Below are 15,958 nucleotides of genomic sequence, written 5' to 3'. Positions count from 1 at the left end.
GCACAGAGCTAATATTCAGTAGATAGAAAATAAATTCCCCACTCATTTCTGGCTTAGTTTTCCAAAGCACTGTGCCTCATCCTGCACTGAGAGCAAAGCCACTTTGATTATTTGGTGCCTGCCAAACAGGAGGGTGGCTTCCCGTTTCCCAGGGAGACCCATGTGCACGGGGACAGTGCTGCACAGGCACCAAGTGCCAGGAGGGGCTTGGTAAGGGTTAACTGCAGCACCACTGCCAGCCCCCACCACTGGGACTCCTGGCCTTCTCCAGGCCACCAGCCACAGAACCCCCTCCCACCCAGCAATCACTGGGACTTTGGGGGGCCTTTGTGCTTTAATAAAGACGGTATTACCAAGTCGCAAAACTTCCCTCCTTTCCAAGCTTCCTTGCTGCCAGGGTTCCCGCTAAAGGTGAAGCCCTGTCATTCAAGGCCAGAGAAAGGGCTGAATCAAGATGCTGAACTCCTTTGACTTAAAGTCACAATCTACTGCTCTCCCCAAACCACAGTGGTGTGAGAAGTGCTCCCAACGGCATGGCGGCTTCGGTGTACTTGGGTTCAGGGCCCCAGGGCAGGGGCTCTCCTGTTTGGCCGCCCAGGCATTCTGCATGCATCTCATGAACGTTCTAGTTTCCTCTCTGAATGCAGACATCGGCCCTGGCCGCTGGGAGAGTCCTGCCACCAAGGCAGCTCTCCTCTTGCTTGAGACTGCAACAAAGGCCACTTGAGGGCCCAGAGACAGCGCTGCCCAGTTCCTTTCCTGGGCCTGTCCTCTGCTCTTTCACACATCCCTTCCTTTTATTTCCCCAGTCCCCCTCTACTCCTGCTTTATGCCTCATTGAGCCATTAAACACTTTATAGGGTGCTCCTGTAGAATAAGTTTTCTGTGTGGGGCTCCTGATGGCTCTCCCCGCTGGTGCTCCAGCCCACCTTGGTGGCAGTGGGAGAGGGGAGGAGCCTCCTGCAGCCCCTCTGAGAAATGCCTCCATCTGCAGATCCAAGACCTGCTGGCTTACCCCATGGTAAGTAGCAGGTGCCCTCACCTGCAAAAACTGCCCCCTGCCCAGTGGCCAAGGGCCCCTCCCAGCTCCTCCCCGACCCTGATGGGCTCTGACAGCATCCCCCCATGATCTTAAGGCTTACGCACCATGCACATTTGTTTTCTCATCTGTGAAATGGGGACGATACTCGCACCTTCTGCATAGGGTTGTTGTGAGCACTGAATGAGTTAAGGCCTTGGAGCAGGGCCTGGAGGGAAGAAGGTGCCACTCAGGCCTTGGCCTTGCAATGACCATCCTCCAGACAACACGATCTGCTTAAGAGTCCTGTGCCACCTCCAATTCCTCTACTTGTGGGTGAATGAAGGAAGGGAAAGAAAAAAATCAATTCAAGGCTCTTTGCAGCTGTTTCTGTGTGAGTGTGTCTGTCTGTCTATGTGTGTGGTTTTTTTTTTTCCTTGCCTCGGTGTCCTAGAGCTTTGAAAAGAATAAAAACAGAGCCCCAAAGCAGTGAAAAGGCATGATTCTTCTTAAAATCCCAGCTAATCCTGCAGCTTCCTTTAAAGTGGCAATAGGAGGAGGCGGGGAAGGGACCAGAATTGTTGCTGCAGCACCCTCCCCTCACAGCCACTGCTCTTGGAGACCAGGAAATGAGGGGGAAAAATCCATAAATCATCCACCAAGAGAAGGACAGAAGAAGGAACCAGGCAGTAGGGAGAGCAAGGAACAGGAGCCAGCTGGGGAGGGTGTAGGGGCAGCGTGGGGGGACACTCTGACTGTCCTCTGGGCAGGGGTGGCTGTCTGCAGAGGGCAGTGTCCAGGCCAAAGGCCGGGTCAACCACCCCTGTTCAAAAGGCAAAGGACAGCAAGGTCTCAAAATCTTATATGGAACCAGGCCCTGCAGAACAAGGATGAAACCCTGAGAGGTGTCTCTGATCTGACCAGCTCTCTCCATTCTCCTGCCACCTCCTCCCTGGTCCTATGCTAACAGGGCTCCCTGCCACAGCCCCACCCCCCCCCCCCATCAGTCCATTCACAACAAGCAGCCACAGCCAGCTTGCAGGGATGAAAATAGACCGTGCTATCCCTGCTGGAAAACCTGTAGTGGTTCTCCAACACTCTTAGAAAAAATTCGATGACGCCTGACCCCCGCCGCTTCCCTTCTGATCTCATGCCACCATCTTTCTCAATCACTGCCTTTACTTTGCCGCACAAGTTCACCAAGTCCTTCCCACTTGAGACTTCACATGTGCCACTCGCTGGCCCCATCCCATCCTTCCCATCACAGAGGCCATCCCTGACCTCTCTGAGGAGGTTACCTGCCCTCAATGCTTCCCTCTCCCAGCCCTGTGCTCCCTCTCACTATACTTATGTTGCTTGTTTATTTTCCATCTTTCTACCCCATGGTAAGCCCCATGGTCTGGTTCACTCGCCATTGAAAAGAATCCCCAGCCTGGTGCCTGGCGTAGCAGGTACACAGTAAACACTTGCTGGGTGAGTGAATGAATGAGCGAGTGAATGAGCAACCTCTCTAGCAAGTGAACATGTGGACATGGGAAATATCCCATTTGGGACTGGAAGGCTGGAGTGAAATTTTTAAGGATCCTTTAGAAAAGCTCCCTACTGAAAACCATCATGTTGCTTTTTAATATTTGAAATAGCTCATACTTTGGGTGATAGCAATTTACATATTAGCTTCTTGTCAAGTGAGAATTTGTTTGCATAAATTATTTTAATAAATTAGACCATCAGTCCACAAATGTTTTCTATAAAGGAGCAGGTCACGAATATATTAGGTTTTATGGGTCACATAATCTCTACTGCAATGACTCCACACTGCTTCCCTAGAAGCACAAAAACATCCAGGGATAATATATTGGTGAATGGATGTGGCTGTGTTCCATTAAAACTTTATTTACAAAAGCAAGCAGCAGACTGGATTTGGCCCTAAAACCACAGTTGGCCAATCCCTGGATTGGATTAAGGCTTACCAAAACCACAAGAGAAGGACACACAGTAATGAAAAGGGTTTTTTTTCGTTTTTGTTTTTGTTTGTTTTTTTTTTGGCTTCAACAAGTATGCACAGAGATACTAGAAAAATATCACAAAACCCTAATATTGCTGTACATTCTTTGGCCTAAGATAGAATTTACAATTTTGAATTTATGTGAAATTGTTGTTTCATAGAATATAAAGCATTTCAGTTGTATCATTCTGCATGTCTGCAATGTTTGTACAAATGGGAAATTCTAAGGGCAATTTTCATTTTCTCTCTGGAAGTGCTAGGGAGCTACTGAAGGTTCAATGTTTCTTGAATATGTGCGTGGGAAACAAAAATGGAGAGGACAGGATGTTTTTGGTGTTTTTCTTTTTAAACAAAAATAGACTTGGTCAATAACTGGATGAGAGGTATCCAACATGGCTGAGTGGTTTCAGGCCCAGGAGACCAGGAGAAGGAGCTGGTGACAGGGATGGGCAAGATGGATTCAGTTGATGAAAAAAAACAATGACATAGGAAAATCACAAAGACGTCTCTACTTTCTGGTCACTTAATTTCAATTATCTCCATTCCAATTATCCAAAGTGAAACTTTGTATCATCCAGAAGATACTGTCTGGAAGTTTCCTCCTGAAGAAAGCAAGCACTTTAGAATCCTGTGTTTTCTCAGGACTTAATATACAATTGAGAAAGGCTTTTTTTTCCATAGGAGATTTCTGAAATTTCCAATAGCGTCTAGAGTGAGGGAAAATATCTATGAAGAACTAAAACTGCAGCTATTTTACTGGAACGGGGAGATAAACTGCTTAATGAGCACCTACTGTGAGCTCAGAACTATGATCAATGCATTTGTGTTCAATCTGCACAGTAACTCCAAGCTGGAGATACAGAACAGATGAAGACTGGGCTGAAGGAAGGCAGCCTGGGTCTGAATTCCAGCTTGGCTCCTTCCAAGTGGGTAGCTTTGGACAAATCTTGCAACCTCTCTGGGCCTTATTTGTAAAATAAATTTGGTCCTCAAAACCAAGAGGCCTCCCAACTCTGACAGGCTACATTCTAATATTCTGGAGCCATTCTAATATTCTCAGCCATGAGAATCCCCAAGTTGTATTGTTTAATGCTGGAGCTAATACTCAGAGTTAAACTGCTTACTTGTCTGAACCTCACCTTAGCAGGTCGCATGCTCTGCGGGGACAAGGCTGTCCAGTGTCTCTCTGGTGTATCCCCGGCACCTCCCAAGGAGCCCAAAGCGCAGGGGGAATTCACTGATTCCACAAACGTCTATTAAGCAACAGTTAGTGGCAGGCATCTTGCTACCTACTGAAGCTGGGGTGTAGGGAATCTCCTTCCAGCTCAGAATAGCTGCTTCTGAGCATACAGATTGCTCATCAGACCCTGGGGTTGGGGAAAATCCCACATGCCTAACATCAAAAGATTGTGAGACATACTGGGAGGTGCCCAAGGCGGTTTGTGGAGAAGAACATGTATGAATGTTGTCCCGGCAAGGAGATGCTAATGCCAGCGCTTCTGGGACTTCACCTCTGGTGTTCTTATAGCCCCATTTGGGATCAACTTATTCGTGACCTGATCTCAAATCCTCACTTAGAAAATCGCCATAGTCCCTACATGGCAGATGCAGGCCAGGTCTACTGCTGAAAGGCCAGGTCTACAGTGTCTGCCTCCCTGAACAGGTGAAATGCTCACTAAATTGACTTAAAGTTGGGGATATTGTTTTAATATTCCTTGGAGATAGGAAGGGTCTGGGGACTTTTTCTTGAATTAACGAACATTTATTATAAATGGAAATTTGTGCTAAGGCTTGAGTACGGGCAGCAAGCTGGAACTTCAGGGAAGAGATGAAGAGGGACAAAGCCAGTCGCAGCTGGACAATAGCTGGGAGATGGGTTTCTTCCTACTCGAACAGCCTTGTGAAAAAGGATCTGGCTAGGGTCCCACAGGCCAGGGGCAGGGGTGACCTCTGCCCACGTGGGAAGTTTCAAATGACCTGATGTTTTATTTTTTGCTGTTTTTGTACAGAACTCCAAAAAACCTTTGGATGCTGGGCTCGTCTCCAAAGTGAAGCAAGTCATAACCAGGAACAAAAGTGCCAGATCCTCCCCTGAAAGGCTTACCTATCAATCCACGGACTTCGGGTTTCTCTAAACTGCCAGATGTGACCCCACAGAACCTCATCATTCATAACGAGCTGGGAAACTGGGGACCAGGCTCTCACTCCTGGCCTGACATTTATTCACTATGTGACCTCGGGCAAGGCTCTTCCACTCTCTGAGCCTCAGTTTCTTCATCCATAAAATAAGGGCAGAGGCAGACCAAACCATTTCCAAGGATTCTTACAGCTCCAGCAAACCGCATCCCATCCAAGACACTAATGCTGGCCTTAGGCACAGGACACATGGAGGAGAAACCCAGTCTTCAGGAAAATACTTAATTGGCTCATCTGGTTTCAGCATTTGCCTTAAAAGTACTGTTTAGAAAGAGCTGCAACCAATAATCATTGAGCACCTACTATGTGCTATCTCATTAAATACCTCTTTATAACCAGTCCCTAAGAAAATCGCCATAGTCCCCACATCGCAGATGACAGGTATGACAGTAGCCTATCCAGGACATGGACTGCATGGTCCCCAATGCTGGAAGTTAATCCCAATCTTCTGCTTCCCACCGGAGGGTCCTTGAGCAAATTATTGTATCCCTCCACGCCTCAGTTTCCTCATCTCTAAAATGGAGATAATGATAGCCCCCATCTCATGGGGCTGTTCAAAGCCTAAATGGAGCAGGCATGTGAAGCACAAAGGAACCACTCATAAATATTAACCATTACTACTGATAATTATCATACTGCCATCACTACCACTTCTACCAGAGATGAGAAAAAGGAGGTTCAGGGAAGACGTGTGAAAGGACACCACTCAAAACAACACAATCTTCAACGTCTTAATCGAGAGTCCAGGGAGAGGCAAGGAGGGAGTAGCCTGGGGTCAGTGTTGAGGCAGGGTCACTATGCAACTATGGCCAGGCTGCCCGCCCTCCCTTAGCCCCAGGTTCTCCACTGGTAAGGTAGAGGCAGCAGCTCCCCAGATTGTGAGGATCTGCAGCACTTGCAAGGTGCCAGGGAGTGGAAGGCAGTGGATAAGTGTTCACTCCCTTGCCTTCCCCATAAGCCTCTTGTGAAATCTCCAAGATCATACCTGTCTGCCCTTCCTCGAACTCAGTTCCTGCATTAGAATTCTCCAACGCTCAGACTTAATCGCCCAGTCAGCAGCAAAGGGCCTCACTACGGGACTGAGTCTTCTCCTTATGGCTAAAGCGAAACCACACTGCTATAGCCCACAGTCTGGGGCCTGCAGCTCAAGGCCATATGAGGTCCTGGAACAGCCCAAGCATGTCCATACACAAACCTTCTGCAGGCAACCTTTCCTGCACCCATGCACAGCCACCACCCCGCCAAGCCCCACAGGCCTCTGTGTCAACTCCCATGAGGTGGTAACCACAGCAAAAGTAGTAATAATACCAACCATGAAACTTCCTCCCTTCTCTTCACAGTTCACAAAGCACTTTCATATATTGTCTGGGTAGGGAAGAGGCTGTGTTTTACTCATCTTTAGAAACCCATTGAATAATGCTAAGTATATAGTAAATACTCAGAAACAACAACTTGAATTATCTTTATAATGAGATTTTTAAAAATTGCCTCTTACTCAGCATTCACTATTACTTACTCACTCTGCTGAGCATGGACCATACTCAACTCTCCTTGCATTTCATCCTCACAACCACCCCATGTGGTGGTAAGCTCACTTATCAATCCTGTCTTACAGAAGAGGAAAGTGAGGCTCAGAGAAGTGGAGCAACATGCCCAAGGTCATGACTAGAGAGTGACAGACCTGGGGTTTGAATCCTTGCTCTTATTTTTTTTATTTTTATTTTTTAAAGACAATGTTCTTTTTTATTAAATAAAATCCACATAACATAAAATTTAGCATTTTAGCCATTTAAAAGTATGCAATTCATTGGTTGTTAGTATATGCACAATATTGTACAATCATCACTACTATCTAATCCTAGAATATTGCTATTATCCCATAAATAAGCCCAGTACCCCTTAAGCCATCATTTTCCATTCTGCCTTACCCCAGGCCCTGGCAACCACTGATTTACTTTCTGTGTCTATGAATTTGACTACTTAGAATATATCATATAAGTGGAATCATTCACTATTGGCCCTTTTGTGCCTGACTTCTTTCATTTAGTGTGTTTTATTTATTTATTTATTTATTTATTTTTATTATTATACTTTAAGTTTTAGGGTACATGTGCACATTGTGCAGGTTAGTTACATACGTATACATGTGCCATGCTAGTGTGCTGCACCCACTAACTCATCATCTAGCATTAGGTATATCTCCCAATGCTATCCCTCCCCCCTCCCCCCACCCCACAACAGTCCCCAGAGTGTGATGTTCCCCTTCCTGTGTCCATGTGATCTCATTGTTCAGTTCCCACCTATGAGTGAGAATATGCAGTGTTTGGTTTTTTGTTCTTGCGATAGTTTACTGAGAATGATGATTTCCAATTTCATCCATGTCCCTACAAAGGACATGAACTCATCATTTTTTATGGCTGCATAGTATTCCATGGTGTATATGTGCCACATTTTCTTAATCCAGTCTATCATTGTTGGACATTTGGGTTGGTTCCAAGTCTTTGCTATTGTGAATAATGCCGCAATAAACATACGTGTGCATGTGTCTTTATAGCAGCATGATTATAGTCAAAACAGCATGGTACTGGTACCAAAACAGAGATATAGATCAATGGAACAGAACAGAGCCCTCAGAAATAACGCCACATATCTACAACTATCTGATCTTTGACAAACCTGAGAAAAACATGCAATGGGGAAAGGATTCCCTATTTAATAAATGGTGCTGGGAAAACTGGCTAGCCATATGTAGAAAGCTGAAACTGGATCCCTTCCTTACACCTTATACAAAAATCAATTCAAGATGGATTAAAGACTTAAACGTTAGACCTAAAACCATAAAAACCCTAGAAGAAAACCTAGGCATTACCATTCAGGACATAGGCATGGGCAAGGACTCCATGTCTAAAACACCAAAAGCAATGGCAACAAAAGACAAAATTGACAAATGGGATCTAATTAAACTAAAGAGCTTCTGCACAGCAAAAGAAACTACCATCAGAGTGAACAGGCAACCTACAAAATGGGAGAAAATTTTCGCAACCTACTCATCTGACAAAGGGCTAATATCCAGAATCTACAATGAACTCAAACAAATTTACAAGAAAAAAACAAACAACCCCATCAAAAAGTGGGCGAAGGACATGAACAGACACTTCTCAAAAGAAGACATTTATGCAGCCAAAAAACACATGAAAAAATGCTCACCATCACTGGCCATCAAAGAAATGCAAATCAAAACCACAATGAGATACCATCTCACACCAGTTAGAATGGCAATCATTAAAAAGTCAGGAAACAACAGGTGCTGGAGAGGATGTGGAGAAATAGGAACACTTTTACACTGTTGGTGGGACTGTAAACTAGTTCAACCATTGTGGAAGTCAGTGTGGCGATTCCTCAGGGATCTAGAACTAGAAATACCATTTGACCCAGCCATCCCATTACTGGGAATCCTTGCTCTTATTACCTCCAGCTTTTTTCCTGGAAGAGGCAGCAAGGAGGAGGATGGGAGACTGTGAGTGGAGTCTGAAGAAGTAGATCAATAATGACACAATTTTATAGTTGGAAAAAGAAAAATCCTATTGTCTTCATGATACAAACTACAAAAAGCAAATATAAGCAAAATCACCTTGGCTGCAGGAACATGAGAGTCTCTGCTCTACTTTCTGCGGTCCCTCTGCATCTGTGTGGCTGTTTTAAGTGCACCCTCAGCTTCCAGATAGCCCGTAGCATGGAGCACCTTGGCTTCCTTCCTGCAGATCCGCCCACCTCAAACTTTCTAGCAGTTTCTTCTTCATCCTACCCACCACTGTGGGAGCTGAGGGGAACGTCTTCTGGAAAAGGGCCCAGAGTTGTTAAGTTCCTGTTTCCTTGCAGGTTTTATCTCCAGCAGCTGCCCCAGCCAAGAACTTAGAGTTTATGAGCAACTGCCTATGGGAAGGAGGCCGGCAAGGAGGGATGTGGTCAGCGCAACCCAGGCATAAGAGACGCTTCATTTCCCTCTTTTTCGTAAGAAAAAGATGAACAGCAAAATGAGGAAACCATTGGCATTGACACTCAGCCACAGGATTGGGGGTGATATGGAATGGTGGGGACTGTGGCCAACCAGAGCCCCCTGGAAGGAGATGGCAGCTGCTCAGTTCAAACACATGCCACTGTGTGGGCAGGCAAGTCCAGGGTTGCCAAATCTTACTTTCCAAGGGATGCCAGAATCAGATTTCTTTTTTCCACATGAAATCTCCTGATTTCTAAATGTTGTCAATGAATTCTTCCCCTCCCCACCTTTTGAAAGTAAACACAGAAGTGAGTTGGACTTGGCCACAAGCCGCATGTTTCTAACCTCTGTACTGATCCTTGCAGTGCACAGCATGCTCACTCCCCAGATGTCCCCATGGTCCCCTCTACTTCCCAGCCCCTGTGCAGTAGGTGACACCGTGTCTCAGGTTCTGGCCAACAGCCTGTGAGTGGAAGAGCCACGTGTAACTCCCAGGCCATGGCAGTTAAAAGCTAGCCTCCTCCAGTTTCTCTTCCCTGGTGAGGCAGCAACCCTGGAGGCTGCATGGTACAGGTGGCACAGCAAGGCTGCAAGATGAAGCAGCTGCTCTTCCCTCCAGACTCCAGGTGAGGGAGAAATGCACCCCTGAGATCTTGGGGTCTGTCAGTGGAGGCAGCCAGCATCACCTGCCCTCACACACACCTAGAACCCTGTCTTCATTACCAAAGAACCCTTGTAGTAGTTCAGCATTTCCCAGTTTTCAAAGTACTTTAACCCCCTTATCTTGTATAACTCTCAACTCAATAAGACAGACAGGGCAAGGCTTTATCATCTCATAGTCGCGTACACTGAGGCTCAGAAGATAAAACTGAACTGTCCTGAGGTGGGCGGCCAATAAATGGTGAGGGTGGGTAGAGCTCACTCTGGTCCAGTGCTCCTCCCCCCTCCCAACTTAAGTGCTGGCCTCTGCAACATGAACTCCCTGTTACTCTCTGGGTCATCTGTGAGCTCGTGCCTTCCCCTGCCACAGTTACCTGCTTGAAGATCGACCTCTTACCTTTCCTGTAGACTTGGTCCCCTTCCAGATACAGAAGTAACAGATGGTCCAGGCTGCCAAGAGACACAAGGCCAGCTCCCAGCGAAGGTTCCCGATGTGCTCGATCCCGTCGGAGATGGCCAGGACCCGGTGCCTGCAGAAGGGAGGGTGGAGAGTCACTGGGGCTGGGGCTGGCCCATCTTCAGCAAAGCTAGTACTGCAGAGGAGCAGGGATGGGCCCATGTGCTCATTCACCCACGTCCACCGTGGGCCAAATGTCTCCTCTGGGGAGGACTTGGGGCCTCCAAGAGGAACAAGACCCAGCCCTCTGGACCTTGGATCATGAATTCACTCTCTGGGGGAAAAGACAGGCAAGTCTGCAGATGTAGTACAAGAACAGCATGGAAAGGGCTCCGATGGAGGATGCACCCAGCCTACCTTGGAGTTCCCAGGAGATCATATTACCAGTCATAAACATCCTATGTTCCTCCCTGAAGGGAGCCCATACATCCTGCCCTGCCAAACTTGAGGGGGGCCATTGGACTTGCTTTGAACATTGTTTGGCCAACAGGTGTCATTTCAGATAGAAGCTTCCAGAAACTGGTGGCATGATTCTCCATCGTCTCTTCTCCCTAACTCTCCTGTCATCATGGAAGCCTGTGTCAAGACAGAGCCTTGAAAAGCCTGAGGTCCTGAGTGACCACCTGCCACTGACTATGTCAGAGACATAGTCTGAGCAGGAAATAAACTTTGTTGCTTGAAGCTGCTGAGCTCTTTGGGGACATTTATTACTGCAGCATAACCCAACCTATCCTGACTGCTACAGGGGGTCAGGGAGAGCTTCCTGGAAGAAGTGATATGTGAGTCAAATTGTGAAAGATAAGTGGAATTTGGTCAGAAGAAGAAGGAAGTGGAGATGGTTTTAGGTGGAAGGAACGGCATGGCCAGAAGTAGAGGATGGTGTGCTTTGGGAACAGCAAGCTGGGGTGCAGGGATCAGAAGGAAAAAGCAGGAAAGGTAAGCACAGGCAGTAACACAGGGAGCCTTGACTATCATGCCAAAGTGTAGAGGCTTCCCAGAGGGCCCAGGCCACAGGACAGGGAGGACTCCGGGTGAGCTAAGCTAATGCCACCAGGCTCACTTCCCTCAGAACCCACCAGTTCTTCAGAGTTGACGCAGGCCTGGCTCTCAGAACCCATGCTTGGGGTTTGTGTTCCTTTAAAGTCAAACTCGCCACGCTCCATATTGTGCAGAACTATGGCACCAACACAAACCCCCTCTCCAAGCTTGCTCCACGAACCCCATTCTGGCTGCCAAACCAACCCCCATCAGACCATGCCAGTCGCTTCGGCACTCTGTGAACGTCCTTTGAGAAAGGAGCTCCCATCCCACCAAGCATGAAAGCCACCCTCAGTGTCTGTCTCCCTGGGAATCCGCTTGGGGCCTGATTCTGCATTAATTACTCAATGACACCAATTAGCACTCGTCTACAGCCTCCCTCCAGCCCCAGCCCCGCCAGAGAAATCAGGCAGGTCCCCAAACAAAATCAGACTGTGTGCAGCCATAGATTTACTCAAAAGGAAATCAGCTCTCACACCCATAGCCAGGAGAAGTGGGAACATCCACTTAAATACAATACACATTTACTGAGCACCTACTAGGCACCAGGCACTATGTTAGACCCTAGGATAAAAAAAGGTAAGCATCATATGGCCCTTGCTCTCTACTAGGATAAGGTGGACCAAAAAAAGGTCCAAGTTATTTATGAAAGAAAGGAGGCAGCCATTTAATTATAATAACAACTGTCATTTTATTTGCTTCCTATGTCTTAGCAGTCTCTGGCTTTAATTCATTTTAAAACTACAGGCCTTATTAAATGAGGCCTTTAAGAGAATCTATGAGTATAATAGAATAGTATGTCCCAGAGCATGATCCCTGGGCACCTGCCAGAAATACAAAACTTTCTGCACCCCCACCAGACCCACTGGGTCCCAACCTTTGCAAAGTGGCTCCCAGGGAGCTGCACTTTGTGATTTCCCCAAGGAGTTCTCATACACAGTAAGGCTTGAGCACCACAGAAGTAGAGTTTCTTGGTAATGAAGGAGTGATCTACAAATGCCACCTGAATCATTTTTAAACTTGTTTTTTGGAGGGAGGGAGGAGAGGGGTTTGAGGGAGGAAGTCACGGATCCCTTGAGAAGTTACCGAAGGGATGGACTTTCTCCCCAGAGAAACACACCGGCTCCCAAAATGCTGCAGGAATTTTAGGGTACCTACTGGCTCTCCTTTGCCCAGATTAAGAGCCCTGTGGGCTTACCCTGCCTTACACACGGCCACCAAAAGCATCCCCAATGCCCATCAGCTGGTGAACTATAAGGAGCAACCCAGAGCTGGAAGGAATCTGGGCTGCTGCTGACGGAAACAGCCCAGGTGTACTCTGTACCAGCCCACTCCAGATGCTTAGCTTGTCACTGGAGGAACACACGAGGTCCCTACTGAGCCGGGGTGTATGCACGCGTATGCACATGCACACATGCACATACACACACACACACACACACAGACATGTACCTTCTTGTTGAAGTAGTTGTTTTCTGAACCTGGGACCTGAAAACTGGAACCCACTTAGGGACAGAGGGAGAAAGCGGGACAGGCCCGCCAGGCACAAACTGGCTCAGATCCCCTCTCTTCTACAATGTGGATGCTGCAAACTTTTGAGTCATGCAGCCTGCTCCGGCACCCTCTCGCTTAATTGAACAATCTAATTCCCAAATGGGAAGCAGATTACTAAAAGCTACGGAGGATGAATTGCTCTTTTGTTCCACGAGACACTATTTGAAAACATCCTCAAACTATTTTCCTTAGGTTTTACCAACGCTGACTTTAACTAGGAACAGACCTTTGGTTTCCAAAGGAAAGGGGGCTCAGGGGCCAGATTCTCAGCCTGCAGGGCAGTGGGGTTGTTTTGAAACCCACAAGGGCAGCCTTTGAGAGGATGGGGGCTGGGGCACTCAACTCCGGAGACTTGGAGAAGGCACAGCTCTTCCTGGGAAAAAGCTTTCTTAATGAGCCTCCCCCATGAAATGCTGGGACAGAAGAAAGGTCTGAATAAGGAAGAGTTTGCTGCCAACACCCTGGCCAAAAAAGACCCAGAGACAGACCTCCCCCGACACTGTTCAGGGAGCGGGAAATGCTGAAGCCTAGATGGGGCTCTGCAGAGGGATCCATTTACATAAGTAATATTTAGTGTGTACCTACTATGTGCCAGGCCCTAAAGCAGATTCTTCATGAAGCACCCTTTTCAGGCCATAGTAGAGTATTTCTGGAGCTTTGCACCCAGAAGCTGCTCAAATCCCAGCCCTGCTCCTTACCAGCTGCTCCACCTCGGGGAAGCGGCATCACCTCTCTGAGTCTCAGCTTCCTCATCTGTAAAATGGGAATAATGATACCTACCTTCAATGGCTTTTCAAGTATGAATGCATCTAACCCTCCCCACAGTCCTTGAGATGAGCACAATTATCATCACCATTTCAACGACAGTGAACCTGAGGTGCACAGAGGCGAAGTAACTTGCCCAAACTCACATCCTCAGCAAGAAACAGAGCTTGGATTTGAGCCCAGGGATCCTGGCTCCAGAGCCCACACTTTCAGCCTTGATTCCTCCATAACCCTAACATCACCTGCCACTTTACCTTCTTAACGAACTAAAGCTACGGTAAATGCATACCCCAAAGCTGCCTTACATGTCTTTGTGTACTAGGAGAGAGGATTGTACGGAACATGGCATTCACGCATTTAGTAATTTATTTAAACAATACTTACGAAAGCGTCATCAGTGTGCCAGACACAGAGCTAAGCCTTGGGGTCTTTAAAGAGCCCGTAGTCTAGTGGAGAAGACAGATAAGGAAACAGCAGCATGTGGAGAGGGTGGGCACAGAGAAAGGTGGGGGAAGCTCCCAGGCATAGCAGGAGACCCTTGTGCAGATCAGTATCAGAGTGTGGGGTTGGGGGTCCTGAAGGGTAGAAGGAAAGTTAGCAAAGAAGGGGGGGGCATATGCAGGAGAAAGGCCCCCAAGGGCAAAAGCCAGGAGGCTGGGGAGAACACCATGAGGCTAAAGAAGGGCACGGTGGGCTAGGTGAGTGCAGCTAGGGCTGGGTGAGAAGTAGGGTGAGGAGGCGGACACATGGGGAGCAGGGGCTAGACTGTGAGCCTTGCTGAGGGGCCGTGGCTACTTTCTGTGGGTGACAGAAGCCTAGGGAAGTGGTCAACAGTGGTGAGCCCCCATCAGATGTGTGTTTTAGAACACTCTAGCTGCCATGGGAAGAATGAACGGTCAGGGTGGGGCAGAGGAGTCTGCCTCCATTTGAGCAAGCAATAGGGAAGGCAATAGTCCTGGAGAGGAATGGGTGACTGGAGAGCAGCAGAGGCACAAGGTGACTGCCTGGGGCAGCCAGCAGCAGGAAGAGCCAGGGCTAGGCTGACACCAGGCTCACGGCATGGATCCTTGGATGGGTAGGGTGGGTCTTTCGCTGAGCAAGAGTGAAGTGGTGCTTGGAATAGAGGAAGAGATCATGGCCAATCATTCTTTCAGATAAGATGATTTGGAGGTGTTGGCAAGACACTCAGGTTGCTGCAACGCCCAGAGGCTACTGGGTCTCCGAATGCCACCCAGAAAAGATGTGCAGACAGGGGATTCATACTTGAGCCCTCAGCCTTTGGGGTATCCTGGGAGACCTGAAGAAGGGGGAAAGATGGGGCCTGCGACCAAGCCCCCACAACCCCAACATCTCAAGGCAGCAAAAGGAAGGGAGTAGCCCTTGGAGAAGCAGGGAAGGAGTGGGCAGAAAGTCAGGGGAGCAACCCAAGGAGCGGTATCCTCAAGGCAGAGGGAGGGGCATCTCCAGCAGGCAAGTAGCCGACCTGCAAACGCTGCAGGCCAGCCTAGTGAGACAGGGCAATGCCTGCAGGACTTGGGACCAGGAGTGGGGAGGTCAGGAGCCACTGTTTGGTCTTAGAGTAGACTGGGTTGGGGGCAGATGAGAGTTGAGACCATGAGCCACGTGGCTTCTTCAGGAAGTTTGGCTCTGATGAGTTATGGAGAGGTGGTGGCAACTAAAGGGGCCACAGGGTACAAGGGTTGTTTGATCCACATTTGTTTTGTGTTCAGGTTGGTGTAACTGGGCTAGTTCACCTGAAAGAGATGGAAGGAAGGAGAAATTTCAGAAACAGGAGGGAATGGGGGATAAGAGAGGAGGAAAAGAAGTGAAGGCCGTTACGATGGTGGCAGGGACAGAATCCACAGGTGGAGGTGTTAGGCCATCCAGGCATGGAGATGTCCTTTCTACTTGACAGGAGGGAAGGAGTGGGGGAACCAAGAGGGTAGCTCAAAAGGAAACTACATCCTTCCTTATTAAGAGACTTGGAGGAAGGAGCGGAACTGGGAGGAGATGGCAGTGATGAGAACTGTGCTCGGCACCACCTGACACCCTCCCCCATCTCGCTTCATTCAGTCCTCATGGCAACACCACTGCCAGGGCATGATTATCCCCATTTCATGGATGAGGAAGCTAAGGGAGGTGAAGCAACTTGCCCAAATTGATATATATACATATTTTGAGACAGAGTCTCACTCTATAGCCCAGGCTGGGGTGCAGTGGTACAATTTCGGCTCGCTGCAACCTCCACCTCCTGGGTTCAAGTGATTC

The 15,958-nt window shown here is 48.0% G+C and overlaps 1 protein-coding gene across 1 annotated transcript in view; it reads right to left on the bottom strand.

Annotated features, from left to right (window-relative positions):
• The window catches only part of SLC6A11 (solute carrier family 6 member 11), a 127,183-nt gene that overhangs the window by 88,602 nt on the left and 22,623 nt on the right, over positions 1 to 15,958 (bottom strand). The window contains exon 5 of the mRNA XM_004033612.5: positions 10,274 to 10,406. Coding sequence (XP_004033660.1) covers positions 10,274 to 10,406 — 133 coding nt within the window. The remainder of the gene's footprint in view (positions 1 to 10,273; positions 10,407 to 15,958) is intronic.

Source organism: Gorilla gorilla, chromosome 2 (genome assembly GCF_029281585.2).
Source record: "Gorilla gorilla gorilla isolate KB3781 chromosome 2, NHGRI_mGorGor1-v2.1_pri, whole genome shotgun sequence".
Classification (NCBI taxonomy): Eukaryota; Metazoa; Chordata; class Mammalia; order Primates; family Hominidae; genus Gorilla; species Gorilla gorilla.
This window is presented reverse-complemented; position numbering and strand designations above follow the sequence as displayed.